Below are 19,224 nucleotides of genomic sequence, written 5' to 3' on the forward strand. Positions count from 1 at the left end.
TGATAGCCAGATGAGAGTAAAAGTGAAAAGCGAAAGTAATCCAGAGAAACGGCAGATCCGCAGCCATTTTCTCTCACTTTAAATCCTCAGTAAATAAAGAAGATGTTGATAATTTTCAAAGTTAAAGTCCCAATAAATCCATTACAATTCCAGCCTCCTGTTCAGTTCTGTCTGTTTATAATTTTAAATCAAATACCTTTGATCGCAGAGGTGGGAGCTGCATCTGGCTTCGCTCCACAAGCAAGGAGCGAAGGCGTCTCGGGGCGCGGAGATTGTCCAGACTCCGGGCGAGCTAGCATCTTTCATCCCGGATTAAGACAAAACCGGGGCAAAAGGAAGCTCTAGCCCTATCCGGACTCACTCACCTCCCCCTCTTTGCCCGAGGGATGAGGTTCCTAGCCGAGAGACAGCTGGCAGACGCTGTCTCTTCAAGCTTTTACACGCTCCCGGACGGGCGGCTAAAAAAGCCACCATGCGATGCCAGCTGTCACCACCGGAAGTCTCTGTGAGAGGTTTTGAACAATGGATTTTAACTTAATGATTTCGGGCGGGAATTTCAGATTCTGCCTGCCTTCTATTGCTGTCACTATCTCTCAATAAAAGTTCCTTTTGAAATGTTGCCAGTTTCAAGAGTTCTGCTTTCTTGAGGAAATCAGCTGAAGCAGGACCTTACAGAGTCACTCACGTGCTCTCTTTTCTGTGCCCCCACTAAACATGAAGGGGAGAAATAGCAGAAAATAGTAAAGCCATATTACCTAAATATGGAGGGCTATAAGATCAGGACTTCAGAACATAAGATCCGTAGATGGCAGCAAAGATATCTCCATATCCATCCATATTTGTTGCCGTCTACTGATTTACCAAATATTGCAGCTCAAATAGTACAGGTAGTCCTCAACTTGTGACCACAATTGAGCCCAAAGTTTTTATTGTTAGGTGAGGAATTTGTTGTGAGTTTTGCCCCATTTGACTTTTTGCCCCATTTGACTTTTCTTACCACATTTGTTAAGTGAATCACTGCAGTTCTTAAATTAGTAATACGGGGTTGTTAAGTGAATCTGGTTTCCCCATTGATTTTGCTTCTCAGAAGGTCGCAAAAGGGGATCACATGACTCCCGGACACTGCAACCATCATAAATGTGTCAGTTGTCAAGCATTCGAATGTAAATCATGTGGCCATGAGGATGCTGCAATGGTCATAAGTGTGAAAAATGGTCATAACTCACTTTTTCAGTGCCATTGTAACTTTGAACAGTCACTTTTTCAGTGCCATTGTAACTTTGAACTTTGAACTGGTGTAAGTCGAGGACTACCTATAGCTCTAGACAGTTAAAACTGTAGTTTGTCTGATTTCTCAAAAATATATTGCTCACTTACCATGTCTCTTTGGTTCTCTGGCTTCAGCTCCTCACAGAACCAATTATTTTTTTCAACTATGTAAATGCAGCAGTTCCCATTACACATTACACATCCCACATCAATGACACACACACAGCAGCATCATGAAACTTACAGGGAAATTCCCAGACTGTTCTATTCCTTTGACAGTATGCGTATATTATACTAAGCCATAAGTGGAATAGGATGATATTTTGGTTTAGTATTTGGTGAATGAGACATATAAAAATGATGGTTTAGTACAGGGGTAGGCAACCCAAAACACTCAAAGAGCTACTTGGACCCATTTCCCACCGAAAACAAATCACTGGGAGCTGCAAAACCTTTTGATATCTAAAATGAAGATAACACAGCATATATCCTTTTCACCTTACACACACACACACACACACACACACACACACACACACACACACACACACACACACACTGCTCACAAAAATAAAGGGAACATTTTACCATGGAACTGAAGGGGTTTGCGTTCCCTTTATTTTTGTGAGCAGTATATATACATATCATAAAGGATATATGCAGTGTTATCTTCACTTTAGATGTCAAAAAAGTCTCTCTCTCTCTCTCTCCCTCCCTTTCTTCTCACTCTCTTTCTCTCTCTTTCCTCTCCCCCTCTTTCCTCTCTTCCCCTCTCCCTCTCTCTTTCCTCTCTCTCTCTTTCTCTCTTTCCTTTCCCCCTCTTTCCTCTTCATCTCTCTCTCTCTCTTTCCTCTCCCTCTCTCTCTTTCCTCTCCCTCTCTCTTTTCTCTCCCTCTCTCTTTCTCTCTTTCCTCTCTCTCTCTTTCTCTCTCTCTCTTTCCTCTCTCTCTCTCTCCCTCTCCCTCTTCCTCTCCCCTCAATATCGCTGCCCCTTTCAGTGACTCTGGGCGGCTTACAGTTCAAAAATGTATTACAATTAAAAATACTAAAATCTTTTTAAAAGAATAATGACAGCAAAACCAATAAAAACAACAGAAGCATCCAAATTAAGTGACCACGCTGGAATAACGCCCAGCTTCTTGTCCTAGGAATGCGGGTCAAAAATGTGATCATTTCATGTGGTTGGTTGATGATTAAACGCACAACAACACCCACAATAATTGGGCCACGAGGCAGAAAGAATTCGGGCAAGCGGCATTTTGGAGCCGTGCAGGTCAGGCCAGGACTCGGTCGGGCCCTCCTGGGTGCAATTAGGGGCGGCTGACGGGCACTTGACTCACGGAGGAAGCCGGCTGGGAGCCCACAATTAGTGGGCCCACCAGGAGGCGGCTGACGTGGATACCCCCGTGGCAGTCAGGAAGTCCCCGAGCTCCCCGCCGAGCCGGACGGGATACCTGGCCAGATGGCCATGGGGCAGGAGCGGCTCCCTCACCGGAGCTGCTCGGCATCCCCGTCCATCCAGCTGTCCCAGCCATTCCAGGGCCAAATCCTGCTGAGTTCCGCCTGCTGCAGGAGGTGAGCTGGGCCAGGCTGAGTGGCGGGAAAGGAGGCGCGCTGAAATTCTCACAGCCCTGGTCCCGATCCAGAGGAGTGCCCCTGCCCCGGTGGACGGGGGGCTGGGAGGGGGAAGCCCCTTCCGATGCCCAGAAAGCAGCGCTTCCTCTCCTGCTCTGGGCATGGGAAAATGGGCGGAGGTCCTGAGAAGGCCAAGCGTGGGGGGGGAGAGGAGGCAGCAGAAGGTGCTGAAAGGTGCTGGGGCACCACAGACCGGTCTGGGGAGACGCATGGCCAGCTTGGCTGCCTAGAGAGCGGCCCGGGGACGGCCCAGGGAGCGATGCCCTTGCTGGCCGCCGGCCCAGCCATGACTGCCGCCCGGCCTGGCCTGGGGAGACACATGGCCAGCTCGGCTGCCCAGCGACCAGCCCGGGAATGGCCCAGGGAGTGATGCCCCCGCCCCCACCACCCCAGCTGGGACTGCTGCCCAGGGGGCAGCAGGAGGAAGAAGGGGAGGAGGAGGAGGGTGAGGAAGCTGCCACCGCCCCAGCCGGGACTCTGCGCTGCCCGGGCTCGCCCTCTGCCCATGAGATGTAGCTGCAATGGGCTGCTGGGGGGGGGCTGGTGCCACGCAGCCCACTGACATTGGCCATGATGCTGCAGCTGCTCTGCCTGCTCGGCCCCTGCCAGCCCCTCCACCTGGTACAGGTAAGCTGGGGGAGTACACCACCTGCCCCGCAGCTGCTTTGTGGTGGCGCTCCATGGACTCACAGCCCCCTCCCTCCCCCCTGCCACTGACCATCTCCAGCTCTGCTGCTCCTTGGCCAACGGTTGCGCCGGCTGGGGATCGCAGGGGCTGCTCTCCCTTGGGGCCATGGCTTGCAGCAGGGCTGGCTCGCTCAGCGGAGGCTTCCCCATGTGGCTCCCCAGCTACATGCTCCTCAGAGGGGGCCAGCCCAGGAAAGGGACTTCCTGGCCGCCCTTCTCCCATGGGCGGGGCACCTGGGCGCAGGGCCAATCAGGAGCCCTGTGAGGGGGCAAGTCCACATGAGAGAGAGAGAGAGAGAGAGAGAGAGAGAGAGAGAGAGAGAGAGAGAGAGAGAGAGAGAGAGAAGGGAAGTGCAAGTGCCTCTCTGTCTCTGTCTCTGTCTCTCTCTTTCTGCAAATGGCGGAGGAGGCTCCAGAGCCATAGGAGATGGCTCAAAGAGCTGCATGTGGCTCCGGAGCCGCAGGTTGCCACCCATGGTTTAGTATTAATCCAGTCTATGTATGTATGATAGTTTAGGAAATAATTATATGCATATCATGCAATACTGGAATATATTTTATTTTGCTATCCTTTTTTCTGTGATTGTATTTTATATTCTGTTTGTTACTTTTTAACTTAATAGGGATCATGATTCTGTCTTATTTTAAATTCAAAGCAACTTTGTTAGGTAGACTGGGCTAAAATTCAGTGAATGATTCAGGCTACATGATTGAGTGGAGATTTGAAACTAAGCTTCTCCTGCTCTAATCACACTTTAAAAGTATGGGGAAAATATAGCCCTCCAAAGATTGTACACTCTCATCACTCTTAACCACTGTGTACTAACTAAAACTGAAGGAAAAGTTCTCCCACTCCCACTCAAGAAAATGTAGCACACAGAATCTCATATCTAAGTATATACTGTATAACCCTATGTTTGAATGAAGTGATAGGACAAACATTACATAGGTGTACAATTATGGGTCTTTCCCACAAATTAGAACAAGTAGCTTCCAGGATTTGATGGTTCATTTCGATTGTTTTAGGCCAAAAACTACAAAATTTCATTCCTTTCACAAATGGATCATCCAGGTGCTAATGCCTTGCAAATTGTGCTATGAGTAGTGGTGGAATGGAAAACAGGCTGCTGAGAAGGTGATGACTTTCTTTCCATGAGATTTTGTATAGATACCATGTTCTTTGGAATATAATGATGAAGGTAATATTTTATAATGCTAATAAAGTTGTTTTTCTACTGTTGTATGAAACTGCCATGCAATATTCATGACTACGGTTAGGATATTATACTCTGATTCATTGTCTTTTCTTAGAAGCAAAACAGATTTCTTTAATGAATGGAATTGACAAGACTATGCAAATTAAGGAAGAATCCATAGCTACTTTCAAATTAGTGTGTCACATGAACTCTTTTATTTAAACTTGTAAGGATTACCTCTTTAAGGCTCTTTACCTAGTGACATACATAGACTTGTATGGGTTATTAATTTTTCACCAAATATTTTATGGTGATGTAAATATGGTCATAAATGCAATGCTCCTTCAGAGTCTCTTTTAGGAAATAATGATGTCTTCATCTAAGAAAGTTTGCATAAGAAAAATTAAGATGTTAGGGCTTTTATAAATAAATAAGGAAGCAATGATAACTAATTAAGTAGCCCATGATGATGTTTAAACATTGAATCAACAGGATCTGGAGCAGAAGTCAGAAGAATCTTTCAGTTACACAGTTCCATTCTGATTTAGTGTTTATTTAAATATAAAACAGAAAGCCATGGGACAAGAAAAAATATTACTTCAGACAAGATGATGCAATAGGATACAGCAAAACTGATATAATTGTATGTGAAATCTGTGTGAATATGCATTTTAAAAAGAATGTTTAAAGAGCAGGTGAAAACCATTAGTAGATATTAGGTTAATTTGCAGTGCAGTGTCAGATAACCACAGCCTTCCCCTTTAAATTAGAATGATTAAGAATTATCCTATTTCTTTGGCTCACCATATCATCTCTAAGGGACAATAGCTCAGTGGAAGGATAGATACAGAAGGGAATTTTTATCTTAAGAACTTTACCTAGAGCTTTGAACCAGTGTGCGATATCCACAAAAGTTTTAAAAATCAAGATAGCAATTATGACCACAATGAAAGCCAGCACATTGAACTTTTTTCATTTTCCCACCTGAAATTACCTGACCTCCAATAGGGAAGGTTCATTGCCCTGAGTAGTTGTGCTTACATTTCACATTAAAAAGTAGAAACTTTCAGCCCAGCCAGTCAATTTCTGGTTTATACTTTGAGTGATCCCAATAAATTAAATTGAATAAATCATAGTTCAGCCTTGAAGAAACATTATTTTAAATCTAAGGGGTTCAATTGTGTAGTTAAAAAATAAGATTATTCCTGGCTATAGAAAACATGTTAAACCCTCATACTGAACCAACCACTATTCTTAAGTTAAAAATAGTTGTCATTTGAGATAACAATTTGCAGGTCAGCATGGCTTCCTTACTAAATTTTTAGAGCTGCTTATCAATACGTTTCCCAAATAGCTCTAACTTGTGTCTTTAAACCAGTGGTTCTCAACCTTTTTAATGCCGCGACCCCCAACCGGTCGTAAGTCAAGGACTAAACCAGTCGTAAGTCGAGGACTAAACTGGTTGTAAGTCGAGGACTAAACCAGTCGTAAGTCGAGGACTTTCCCTGCCCAGGAGTGCCGCGCATACGTGGTTCCACCCCCTGCGCCGGCCGAGGCGTAGCTGGCAAGCGGCAGAGATGGAGCAGGCCGACCACCAGCTGGCCCAGCTCAAGGGAGGTAAGGCACCCGCCGGAAAAGGGGAAAAAATGGCAGACAGCCTTGCTTGGCGACCCCCATGAAATGGTCGATCGACCCCAAATGGGGTCGCGACCCATAGGTTGAGAACCGCTGCTTTAAACAATAAAGAAAACAAAAACCAGCAAATTAACCAGTACCAGCCAGCCAGTATTAAAAGATGAATGTTAATTTTCTTGTTGGGAATGGAGTTTGCTTCAATTGAACTGTTGACTTCTTTGGAATGACATTGATCAAGATTAGTAGCTTGTGTTTAATCCCTGTTCACAGTGCAGATTAATGAAGACTAATGGCTTTGAAGTAGGACCCTTTAAATAAGTGATATGTAACTCAAGCCCTGGAGGAATGTGTATGCATTATCCTACTAGATTTGTTTAGTTTAGGATTTCAAACTGGCTCTCAAACATTGGTTTAGGAATTTAGGGGAGAAAGCAACAGAGGGATTCACCAGTGATGATTAGTTAATGACAAGGAGGAACAGAGGGCAGAAGAGATATCAAGGTACTAAGAAGATATAAGTTTTCACTTGGCACATAATTATAAGCTATCTTTCATAGGCCTCCAGTGCACTTTGCTCCCTCACAAAGTGATATCTCTTTTCCAAGGCATATTTATTAATAGCACTGTCATTTATATGACAAGAACAAAGAACTGAAAGTCATTCTCTAAGCATATTAAAAATAATTCTTTCTCAAGTATTTGGTAAGATGAATAAATATGCAGTCATCTCCTCTACCCCTTATTGAAGAAATGACAGTTGAGAAACTTTGGTAAACTTTAACCAACTTGTTGCTTAAAAAGGAGTTTTGTGTGTTTGACTCACAAAGAAGATAATAGTTCTGTGCACTGCTAGTTGGAGCTTGAAAGTCACACTACGTAAATGCTACAGGCTAGCTGATGAAACATGTGCCAACCTAATGATCTACAGTATTCTGAAAAGTGGCTCAGTTTTAATGAAGAATTACACTTAGCAATTTCATTCCTCAATGCTTAAATTCTTCTGAGAAGCTGTAAATATGGAGAAATGATTAAATTTCTAAAATAATTCACTTTTAAATAGGAGACAATGCAGATTATGCAGAAAAAAACCCCCCAGACTACCCAAGTGTATTGCATCTTTTTACACAATACTTTCAGGTAGGTAACCCTTGAACAGTGAGAAGCCCATAAAACATGGGCCTAAAACATCCCATGCTATTCTTTCCTGCCCCTTTACTTGAAAACTGTTTATTGGGGACTTACTGAACCCTAATGAATCAGCCTCTTCAAACTAACCATCTACAACAGGGGTGGGAAACTATGACCCTTTTATGACTTGTGGACTTCAACTGTCAAAATTTCTGAACCAGCCATGGTCCCACCTCTGATCAACAACATTTTACACAAAAGACAAATATAACAATGCAGAAAATATTTAAGATACAGATATTAATGAAACATGAAGCTTTTCTTTTAGGTATTATGGATAAGTCAATTGAAAAACAATTTGGGGTGCTATTCTTTCACATGGTGACGGCTGTGAGGATTGTACCTGCTAAGCACTGGAAAGAAAAAGAGATGCCAACTGTTGAAGAATGGATTTTCAAATCGACTGAATTAGCAGAGATGCCAAAATTAACTGATTTGATCAGATAATGGACTAGACAGCTTTATAAGAGATTGGAAACTGTGGACTTTCAAACACAAATACAATAACAGATGGTTAACAGAGGGATTTGCAGATTAGTGTAATGTTTAGCTAAACCTGTTGACTGCTCTTTTTTATTTTGTATATCTATATTTGTAAAAGGGGAGGAGAATTTACTGTTTTTTCTTTGTTCAGCATCCAGCTGAGATGGATTCTATATGTTAAATGTTAAATTTATTTATGGATCACTTTTTTTTCTTTTGTACACCATTTTTTTGGTCTTTTTTGTTAGCACTGGATGTTGCAATGTCTCCTTTGAATGATTCCTCAGATACCTCCTCAGATGTCAGCTCAGGGGAGGATGAGCCAATTCCTGGCATGTGAGGAACTAAGTTGATTGATGGCTCTGAACAGCCGGCTGGAGGGGAGTTGGCTGAGGTTCCAGCTGGGGAAAGTTTACAGTGGCAGATGGCCAGCGAAGAGCAGGAGGAATGGTCTTCTGCACCTGATCTGAGAACTTGTAGGGCAGAGAAAAGGCAGGAGCAGGGAAGATCAGCCAGACTACTCGAGATGGGCTGCACTAGAAGCTGGCTATTTATCACAGCAGACAGATGGAGCCATTGCTGGGAACAATGAGTTTGTTTTTTAGCTGTGTGTTTGGTTGTTCTGATTCCTGCTTCATTCTGGATTGACACCATGTTTGGAATTGAATCGTGCCTTGGAGACTCTGAACTTTTCTTGCCCTGTGAGCTCTCTTGTGTCTTGCCTGGTGGATTTAGGTTTGGTGAAATTATTTTGTTTGAGCAACTTTTTTTTTTAATACAAATTTTATTGATTTTTTACAATAACAACCTTAGTGCCTGGTATACAGTGTGTTGTCTTGGTTCATAAATTTTTGGGGAAAAATATAAAATCAATAATAGTTAATTAACAGTCAATAATAATTTTTATATTTTCATAATTTGTATATCAATTAATAATATTTTCCTTAATCTTCTCTTCTCCCAGTAGTATTCTCCTTCTTCAACATTAAACAAATATAATTTTTGATATTTGATATTTTCCATATATAAATGATTAAATATAAGCATTTTCTTCTATATTTCTACCAACAATAATAGCGTCCATATATAGCATTTTTATCAACTTATGTTATTTTTGTAAAAATCATCATTATTTTCTTATTTTCATAAATCTTGTTTAAGTTCAGTTTCTCCTTAATATTCAAACAATTCTTATCAATCATAATTTTCTCAGTAATTAACATCTAAATATCCAAATTTTTCATTTAAATACCATCCCAGTATTTTCATATTTCATTTATTATAGAAATACTATACTACTTATCTATCATAACATCTATCTATAAAATCTTTTCTAATCAATTTATATTTCACTTCTATTTGTAAAAAATCACTACATATCCTTTTTATCAAAGTTCTTATTAAGCCTAATTTACCTTCAATATTTCAACCATTCCTTAATCCTAAATCTTTTCAAACTTAATTTAACTTTAAAATTCAAACTTTTCATTCACTTACATCATCCCAGTATTTTTACATTTTCTCTTATCAAAAATGCTATATTACTTAAATCTCTTATCCCACTTATTCTAAAGCCCCTTTATAGCCAAAGTTATTTGTTTATTTAGCCATATTCAAACAAGTGTTTGCTCGTATAACATTCCATCTGGTAGGGCAAGTCAAGTCTCTTAAGCCCATCTCTAATCTTCTTCCTTTGCCAAATAGTTTTCCAAATTAATATTTTCAACTTGCCAAACAGTTCTTGTATTTTTGTAGTTGTTGTTGGTAGTAGAGGATACATACTGCGTAAGATGTATGCTTTTTGTCTCCCAAACAGTGATTCTCCTAATAGTATCCATTTTGTTAAGTCTTCTTTCTTCTCAGGCTTATTTTGACATTCTAATGCATAAGGTATCTTTTCCATATTTATTTTTATATCCAAATCTTGTAAGTTTTTTCTTGTTTGTATTAAGTTATAATTCTCTTCATTTGTAGCTCTGCCAATTAAGTCATTTTTTTCTAGTTTATCTTCTGTTATCTGATTTGTTTGTTCGCCGCTTCCATCTACGGGGGAATGGGAATGTAGTCCCCTCCCCTCACTTTTGGAGGTTTTCTTGCTTTTGGGATCTTTCCCAGGGACTTAGTTGCAAAATAAAGGAGACAAGATCAAATACTCTCACCAATTCCAAGCACGCTGTTCACCATTGTTCTGGCTAGTGCTCTTGGACTTCAGCTGCAGGTAGCTTGAGCTAGATGCTGGCATGCGGCTAGCCTTTCTCCTGTCGGGTCAGAGGGCTTCCCCTGGATCGAAACGGAACGACTGCCACCATTCCGTGATCAATGGGGTGCCCCTCTTCCTTTGCTGCCTCTCCAGGGTGACTTCAGACCCATTTAGGGTCCCCTGGCAGGATGAAAACAGCCATGGGATTCAGAGCTTTGCAATCCCGTGGCCATGCGCCATGGCGCAAAAACTGGAAGTTCTTTTTGAGCAACTTTCAAGTGCCTAGTGGAGTATTGGGCCATTGTAGTCCAATGGCCTTGGTTTGCTCATGGCTGGACTTGATTAGGACAGTTCAAGGTTTATGGTAAAGGGAATTGCTGGGCAGTATTAATAAACTTACTGACCAGTTATGTGTGTGTGTTAGTGAACAGGGCAGCACAGACATGTTTTTGTTTTGTTTTTCTGTTTTGTTTTTTATTTTTTATGATAAAACAAAATAAATATTCTTAAACTGAAAACAATAAAATCAAAAGGGCTTGGAGGTAAGATAAGGAGGAAAGAGTTTGTAGTTCTTAGCTCTTAACAGTTCTAACAAATATTAGGGGGTTTACTGTTTTGCTAGAAAGTATAGTGGTTCTTTTTCTTGGCAAGCAGGTGAGCTACAGCAGTGTTTTCCCACCTTGGCAACTTTCAGAAGTGTACATGCTGGCTGAGGAATTAAAACTGCCAAGATTGAAAAACACTATAGAAAGGGAAGGGAAGGGAGAAATGTTAACGTACACATTATGACAGCATGATACACAGATAAATATTCGCAAGGAGATAGAAGAAGGGACTGAATTCCTTAGCCATTGGTTGGCTGCCATGATGTCAGATTTTAACTATTCCCCCCCTCCTGAAATTTAGCTTGGCAAATTATTCTTATGAACATTTTTGTGCAGATAATGTGATTAAAAGTCTATTAAAGTAGTTTTTTAGATAAAGAACAAAAAGCGAGTGAAGGGTTCAGCCGTTTACCACAAAGAACCTCAAAGAGGCAAGACCAGAAACTGTTGATCAATTTTGTTTATTTGTTTAATCTAGGCTAGAAACATTATTTAATGCTTGACTGAGTATATTAAAACCTCATACTTTCTATAATCATTTTGGTCTTCCTATCAGGTAAAAAAATGTCTTTTCAGCAGAATACATTGATTTAATAATGTATCTTCTAAAAATAAAAGTATTTTCAGTCTTTGTGTGCAGATCTTACAATTAAGTATTTTCATTTGGAAATCTTGCTGAAAAAAATTTACGACCTCAAAAACTTGACCCTATAGGCCTTGTTCCTTAAAAGAAACAAATTAAGAAGAAAATTGAAACCCTGGATCCCTTCAAAGATTCCACAGAATGATACAGTGAAGTTCAGCTCTTTCTGGTACTGCTTACAAAGATACATTTTACTATTTTTATTGATATACTATAACATAACAAAATCTCATACTTAAAATCAGTTGTACATTGCCTATCCCTAGCACTGCATATGTGGCTACTTTGTGTACCTTTTCAATGGTATGTATCCAGATCAATACTACCAGAAATTGATCATCTTTTGACCTTAGTGGTACTTTTATCTAAGACATAATGTTAGATCTATTTTAGTTGTTTCATTCTAGTTGATGATTTTCTGAGTCCAAAAATAAAAATAAAAAATACATATTCCTAACTGTGGCAGAGGTGAATAATTAGTATTTAAGAAAATTGTTATCAATAATATTGGTTGCTGGTTGATTCAGACACTGACTTTATAACTCTTTCTATTATAAAATAGAAATATTGGAGACATCTAGTAGGAACATTTGTGACACAGCTCTTTATGTGCAAAAAGAAGTCTTTGTTATGCTCAGATGCAAATACCAATTGGGGGTTCCTATTAGAAGGGTTTTTTAAAATATAAATAATGTATAAATTTTCTGAAGGAGACTAGATACAAAAACAATCTGAAAAATGATTAAAGCCATATCTTGCTTTTAATACAAAACAAATAGTAATGTCCAAGGAGATCTTCCTGTTTTGACTGTTGGCTGACTTCTTTTTTGTTTAAAACGATAAAGACTTCTTTTTTGTATGAAATGTATTTCTCTTTTCCAGTCAAAGTTCCATAAAAGTATATGTGAGGTCCACATGACATTCATCATCCATCTTCATTCAGTATTGATCATGGCATCTGCTCAATAAAATCTAAATGATCCGGGATTGGAAGGCCTGTTATTATTGTCAAACATTTATTCCAGACTGTGAATGTTGGGCATACAGGCTGTGAAAATGTAATATCAAAAGTGTAAAGATGTAGTGAATTCAAGGCATCATAAAAGGCCAACGAACCATTGTCATAGTCTAGCAAAATGCCAACACGGCGAAGATGGGGTGCAGGGTCTATTGGAATTTCTTTGCTATTATGTCTCACCACCCATGTATTATTGCAACGACAAAGAACCCAAGAAGCAGAATTCTTTCCAATCCACTCATGTTTTGGTACAGACTTATAAGAAATACCAATGGCATACCTACAAAAACAAAATTAAGAAAATTAAGAAACTTCATGTCATGTATTTGCTATATTTCTGAAGCCATATGTCCTTTAAAATGTCTTTTGCAGTTCAAAAGAAGTACATATTTAGTTAATATTCTTTCTTATACTATGAGAGGCAAGTCATGCAAATCTTATTGTCCCAATTTTCTCCAGTATAAAAACAGCCATGTAATGAACTTGTAACAGTCAAAATGAACAAGGCCTAGCTTACATAGGTTAAAACAATTGCTCTGAATTATTAAAGGTAAAGGTTTCCCCTATCCAATCATATCCAACTCTAGTGGGCAGTGCTCATCTCCATTTCTTAGCCAAGGGAGCTAGCATTATCTGAAGACACTTTCGTGGTCATGTGGCCAGCCTGGCTATATGCAGAGGTGCATGGAACACTGTTACCTTCCCACCGAAGTGGTACCCATTTATTTACTTACATTTGCTTGCTTTCAAACTGCTAGATTGGCAGTAACTGGGGCAAGTAACTGGAACTCACCCATTGTATGGTGCTTGGATCTCAAACCCGGACTGTCAGCTTTCCAATTGACAAGCTCAGCATCTTTAACTTCTGAGCCATTGCGCCTCCCTATTCTGAACTATTAGTGCAGAAAAATTACTAGTAGAGTATCTGTTTTCTGATTTAGTTCTTCATTCTCCTAAATACTGATATGGTTTCTGGAATAGAATGGATTTATAAAAGGCTATGAATCCCAATCTGGTAATATCTCTGCCTAAAAACTATGATTCCAGTCCTGGTTCTAGTAACATTGTAAAACTGGTCTCATCCAGTCTGATTTAAGCTACAAAGCTATTAGTGTAATCTGACCTGCTGCCACCTTTATTATAAACTTTTTTTTTTACTATTGCAAAACTAACAAGAACAACATCCCCTGCATTATAACATTTTGTCAATTTCTTTGCATCAGTTAAAGTGAACAAATCTGAAGTGTTATTACTAATTTAGGGAAAGTATGTGTTCTTGTATGGGTTGACCCACCTACCATGTACTTCCACTGATAACCACCTCCCAGTAATGACGTCCATTGTCAATACACACATTGCCAGCTACCCCATAGCTGCCTTGACTAGTAAAACGCTCAGGGGTGTGGCTCTTCTTAGAAGAAGTTTCATCGCGCTCCACAGTTAAGTTATCGTGAGATACTTTTAGCTTTCTATGAGCAGACTTGGGATCCAGTTTGAATGGCTGACCTGGAATATGAACAAAATAACAGTTTTAAAATAAAGCCTGTTTCAGCATACATGAAAAAGATATTTAATTTCTGTAGATGAAATCCCTAGTATGATTATTTTCCCATAAGTCCCCTCCCACCCCCCAAACTATTTTAATTTATTCAATAGTCCTGCTATGTTTTGCAATTGCCTTTTTTCTCAGCAATTGCTATTTTGACCTTTGTAAGTTTAAACCTTGAATGTGCTTAGATAAGCAGTATATAAAAATAAATAGAAGTTAGGTTGGAATGGAAACTTTTAGAAAGCAAAAGTAAATAGTACTCCCTTTTGTATCCTTCCCTAAATTGTTCATAGTGCCTCAGAATTTAGGTGCTTCCATGTATGTTAATAGTGTATGGCTCAAAGACTTTAGTATACATTTTTGCTGAATGGAATAAGAATTGTACAGGAAAGCACTAAAATGGAAGAGAGAGCTACACACTATCTCTGTACTTTTCAAGTGTCTAACTGAGTCAAATCAAGAAGAGAGGAAAAGGTTTAGATTAGATGTAAAACTACTCACTGTTTGTTTTCAGCTTTCCAGGTTCACTATTGCAGCTGCCAGCCTGATTAATGGCCTTAACAATAAAGATGTACTTGGTGCCACTCTGCAGGCCATGCACTGTGTAATGGTTTTGTTTGATATTTGGAACAATCATCCAGCTGTCAGCTGAATTACACAGACCTGTATTTTAAATCAAAAGCATTAATTGTTTTACAAAGTGTGCATTCATTAGACCTGAAACAAGAAGGTGAACCTGAAGCTGTTGAAGAATTCAAAGGAGCAGGTCCTTTGCTTCTTTGAACGGTTAAGCATCTGGTCAATCAACAGTAATTTTTCTACTGATTAGTTATGTAAAAGGCTCCCATAAGATATAAGTCAGAGGTCCCCAACCTTTTGGGCACCAGGGACCGGTTCCACAAAAAGAGGTTTTTCGCAGACCAGAGTGTGCGTAGTTTTGTGTACTGCCTGTATCCTGCAGATAGGGCTTTGCTTATTTGTGCAGACTGGTTGCTGGCATGCCATGACCTGGTACTGGTGCACGGACCGGGGGTTGGGGACTCCTGATATAAGTGAAGCAGGGAGGGGGGGAGGATGGAATTTCAAAAAGTGGTATAAACTTATAGGTAGTTTTTGTAACTTAATCAGATAAATTGTCTTAAGCATTTTGGGAAAATGGTTTCAGTCCTGCTATCTGTTTTTCAGTTAACCGAAACTCTTATGGCAGTGGTGGCGAACCTATGGCACGGGTGCCAGAGGCGGCACGCAGAGCCCTCTCTCTGGGCACGCGAGCCGTCGTCCCAGTCCTAGGCCTTTAGCTGGGTTTTATAAAACCTTTTCGCTTTAGGCCTCCGTCACCGTGTGCCAAAAAAAAAAAAAAAAGGTTCAATCAATCAGTCAATTTCAACCTCGGGGAAAAAAAAAAGATCTTGCAAAGTTGGAATTGATTGATTGAACTTTTTAGTCCCACCCAGTCTGCCGTTACCACCGCAGCCACGACCACCCAATGGGCCACACCCACCCAATTGCCACACCCAGCCAATGGGCCACACCCAGCCAATGGGCCACACCCACCTGGCACCCGACGATGCATAAGTGGGTTTTGGGTTGCAGTTTGGGCACTCGGTCTCTAAAAGGTTTGCCATCACTGTCTTATGGGAAAGTTAACAACTTCCAAATTCCCTTCAAAATATAATATATGTCAGAACCCAGTTTAAGGGGGGGGGTAATTTCCTTCTCTTTTCTTCTCTTTTCTTCCAGCAGGTTCTGCCATACTCCTAAGGGGAAGGGGGGAAGTCATGGGTGTTACAATGTATCCTCTTTAATTTGCTATAGCTGCTACACTGTATCTTCTTTGCTTCTCTCTATATGCTTGCTCTTTGAACCATCTCCCTTGATGCCAGCCTGGGGTGAGAAAGGAATGTGCCTCTGACTATCTGGCTTATCTCTTGCTACGGAAGAAAAGGTGCAAAGACCTAACGGCCTAAACCAGGGCTTTTCAACCGGTGGTACATGTACCACTAGTGGTACGCGACCACCTGGCTGGTGGTACGCGGTGTCGCCTTCCTCCCCCCCCGTCGCCCCCCCGGGCATCGCCTTCCTCCCCCTCTCCTTCACAGCTCACTTGCTTGTTGAAATTGAAAACAAGCTGCTTGGCGATGGCCTGCAGGAACCCTACTGAGGGCACGCAGGCACAGAGCGAGGCCCCACCCTCCCCAGGGACTCCTTATGCAGGATCCGTGTCGCCCTTCCCCCCTCTTCTTACTTCAGAAGTAAGTGCAAGCCTGAAGGGAACAGATCTATCCACTCGCAGGTAGGTGTTTGAGACCTTGTGCTTTGTGGGTGAGGGTGTGTGTGTGTGTGCACGCGCGTGTGTGTGCGTGTGTGTGAATCACAGACTCCTTCCCAACTCACAGAAAGGAGTGAGCAAGATTGCCAGGGCCGGGATAAACAGGCAGGCGTCCCCTGCCTACTTTGCATAGGTGGGGGGGGGGAAGAGCCTGAAGAAGACGGGGAGCTGTAATAATTTGTCAGAAAATGGGACTTCCGGTGGCTCAGCGACGGCCGATGGAGGCTTTTTGACAGCCTCCCATCCGGGGCTGCGTTAAAGCTGCCGAAACAGCATCTATCAGCTGTTTGGCGGCTTGAGCTTTCTCTCCGGGAGAAGGAGAGAAGGTGAGCTTTACTCTGAGTAGGAGTAGAGTTCCCTAGTCTCCCTAGGAGCTTCCAGAGAGATGTAGGTGAGAACTCCTCCGGAGCTCAGAGCTTCCTCCGCAGACCTGGATGTCTTCGTCTTTGCAGCGAAGCCAGACGTCGTCTCCACCTCTGAAACTTTAAAATTTTTTAACTGTGAGTAAATCAACTGACAGAGCTGACCAGGAACTTGGACTTGTTTGGAAAAAAATATAACTTTAACTCAGAAAGAATAAGGCTTCTTCTCAATTGTTACAATTTAAAGTTAACTTTGGAAAAGAAAAAAAAATGGCTGCGGGCGAGCCGCTTCTTTGTTTCAAAGGGAAACTTTCACTTCTCTTCCGGTTGTGGATTGCTACATTGTAAAGACTGTAAAGACTTTGGAAAAAAAAGGAAAAAATTCAAGAAAAATTTGTTTAAATACTTATTGTTCTGGATTGACTATTAAGACTCTTTTAAAATTAAGAATGGCTTCTAAACGTACTGGAACTTCTGCTGCACCCAAAGCAGCTACTCCTTCTCCAGCTGTACAATCTACACAGCAGAAAGCTAAAACTCCCCCACCCTCCCCTCCTCCTTACATTACTCTTAAAGATTTACAGGACTCTCTGGTACAAATTTCTAAACAGATAGTACAACAGATGAGAGCTGAAACAGAAGAACTTCTTGGCAAGAAAAATGATGAATTGTGTGAAAACATGTCCCAAATTTTTCAAGGTTTTGCGTTTCATGTGGATCGTATAGAGGGACATGTGGATGAAGTGGTGGAGAAAATGGAGGGTATGGAGATTAGAGAAAATAGAAGAAGGTGTGGAGATTGTTCAAAATGATATTGTAATGTCACAATATAGAGAAATGGAGTATGCCATAAGGATTAGAGGCCTTAAGGAGAATTTACAAGAGAAATTGAGGGAGGAGGTAGCAGCTGCTCTAGCCCTGGTTTTTGACTCCGATACTGAAATTATATATGGAGAAATCAAAAAAACATATAGAGTAAACTCATGGGTGGCACGTCAGAGAAATTTGCCTAGAGATGTGGTTGTTTACTTCTCCAAAAAAACACGTTGAAATGATATTATACAAGCTTTTTACCAGCAGAGATTTCAGATTGCTGCTCAAGATGTTATAATTTTGAAAGAAATACCTTCAAAAATTCTAAGAAAAAGAAAGGAATTTGCCTTTTTGGCTCAGGAGTTAAAGAAGAGACAACTACCTTTTAGATGGGAGATACCTGTTGGACTGGTTTTGAATTATGCTGGGAATCGTTATAAACTTGATACAGTTCAGAAGGCCAAAGATTTTTATTTAACGGTTCTGAAAGCGGATTCATCTCCTATGTCACCAACTAAAAGAATGGAAGAAGTGGAACAATTGATTGTAGAACTGCCTGGAGCTACATCGTTGTCTGCAACAGATTCTCAGAGTCAACAATTGATGGAGGTAAAGGCTGACTCAAAAGAGCAGAGAATGACATGTGCAGCGCATAAACGAAGGGAAAGAGAACAACAAAAAGAATCTGTGCCTCAAACATACTTGTTTACCTCAGAGCCAGTGGGAGGGGCCAGATCCAAAAGATCTGTCATGACAGACCTGCAAGGAATGCTCCAGAAGCTCCAAGCCGAAAGATGGTTAAGTTAATGACTTTAAATGTTAATGGATTGAATTCACCACAAAAAAGGAAGAAAATATTTCATTATTTGAAACAATACAAAAATGATATCATATGTTTACAAGAAACGCATATTGCATCAAAAGATCAAAAATATCTGGTAAACTCCTGCACCAAAGAAAAAAGCAGCTACAGTTTTTTATGTTAAGAAAGAATAGATTTAGTTAATAGATTTAGATACAGAAGGAAGATTTGTGCTTATTGAACTTTTATTGAATGGGAAAAAGTGTTTGGTTGCTGGCATATACACTCCCAACCAATATCAACAGCAGAAACAATTCTACAGTCTTCTACATCAAAAGATAATACAATTGGATTATAAATCTGTTATTATGATGGGAGATTGGAATGGTGTAATAGACCCTAAAAGAGATTAAAAGACTTTTTCTAAAGCTTCAACTCAAACTAGACTGCCTAAGAGTTTCTTTGCATTGCAAGAGGATTTGGAGTTAAAAGACATATGGCGAGATTGGAATACAGGAGAAAGTGATTTTACTTTTTTCTCAGACAGACATCAATCTCATTCTAGAATTGATTTTATTTTGATTACCAGTGACTTAATCCCTAAGGTTAAAAAAGTGAAGATTTTTCCTAGGACTTTATCAGATCATAGTCCTGTATGGATGGAATTCTTAATTGATGGTGGAAGTAAAAGGACTTGGAGATTAAATGAGAATTTATTAAAATATGAAACTAATGTACAGAAACTTAAAGATCACTTAAAAGATTTTTTCATGTTGAATATGAATAAAGGCACTTCTATGTCAATGGTAT

General features: G+C 40.5%; 1 protein-coding gene across 1 annotated transcript in view; it reads right to left on the reverse strand.

Moving 5' to 3' along the window:
* Nucleotides 1-11,051: 11,051 nt before the first annotated feature.
* The window catches only part of MID1 (midline 1), a 253,963-nt gene continuing 245,790 nt past the window's right edge, over nt 11,052-19,224 (reverse strand). Inside the window, exons 8-10 of the mRNA XM_015817159.1 lie at nt 14,610-14,771; nt 13,858-14,065; nt 11,052-12,839 (exon numbers count right to left, since the gene is read on the reverse strand). Coding sequence (XP_015672645.1) covers nt 12,491-12,839; nt 13,858-14,065; nt 14,610-14,771 — 719 coding nt within the window. The 3' untranslated portion in view covers nt 11,052-12,490. The remainder of the gene's footprint in view (nt 12,840-13,857; nt 14,066-14,609; nt 14,772-19,224) is intronic.

This window comes from Protobothrops mucrosquamatus, unplaced genomic scaffold, assembly GCF_001527695.2.
Source record: "Protobothrops mucrosquamatus isolate PMUCROS unplaced genomic scaffold, P.Mucros_1.0 scaffold_125, whole genome shotgun sequence".
NCBI lineage: Eukaryota > Metazoa > Chordata > Lepidosauria > Squamata > Viperidae > Protobothrops > Protobothrops mucrosquamatus.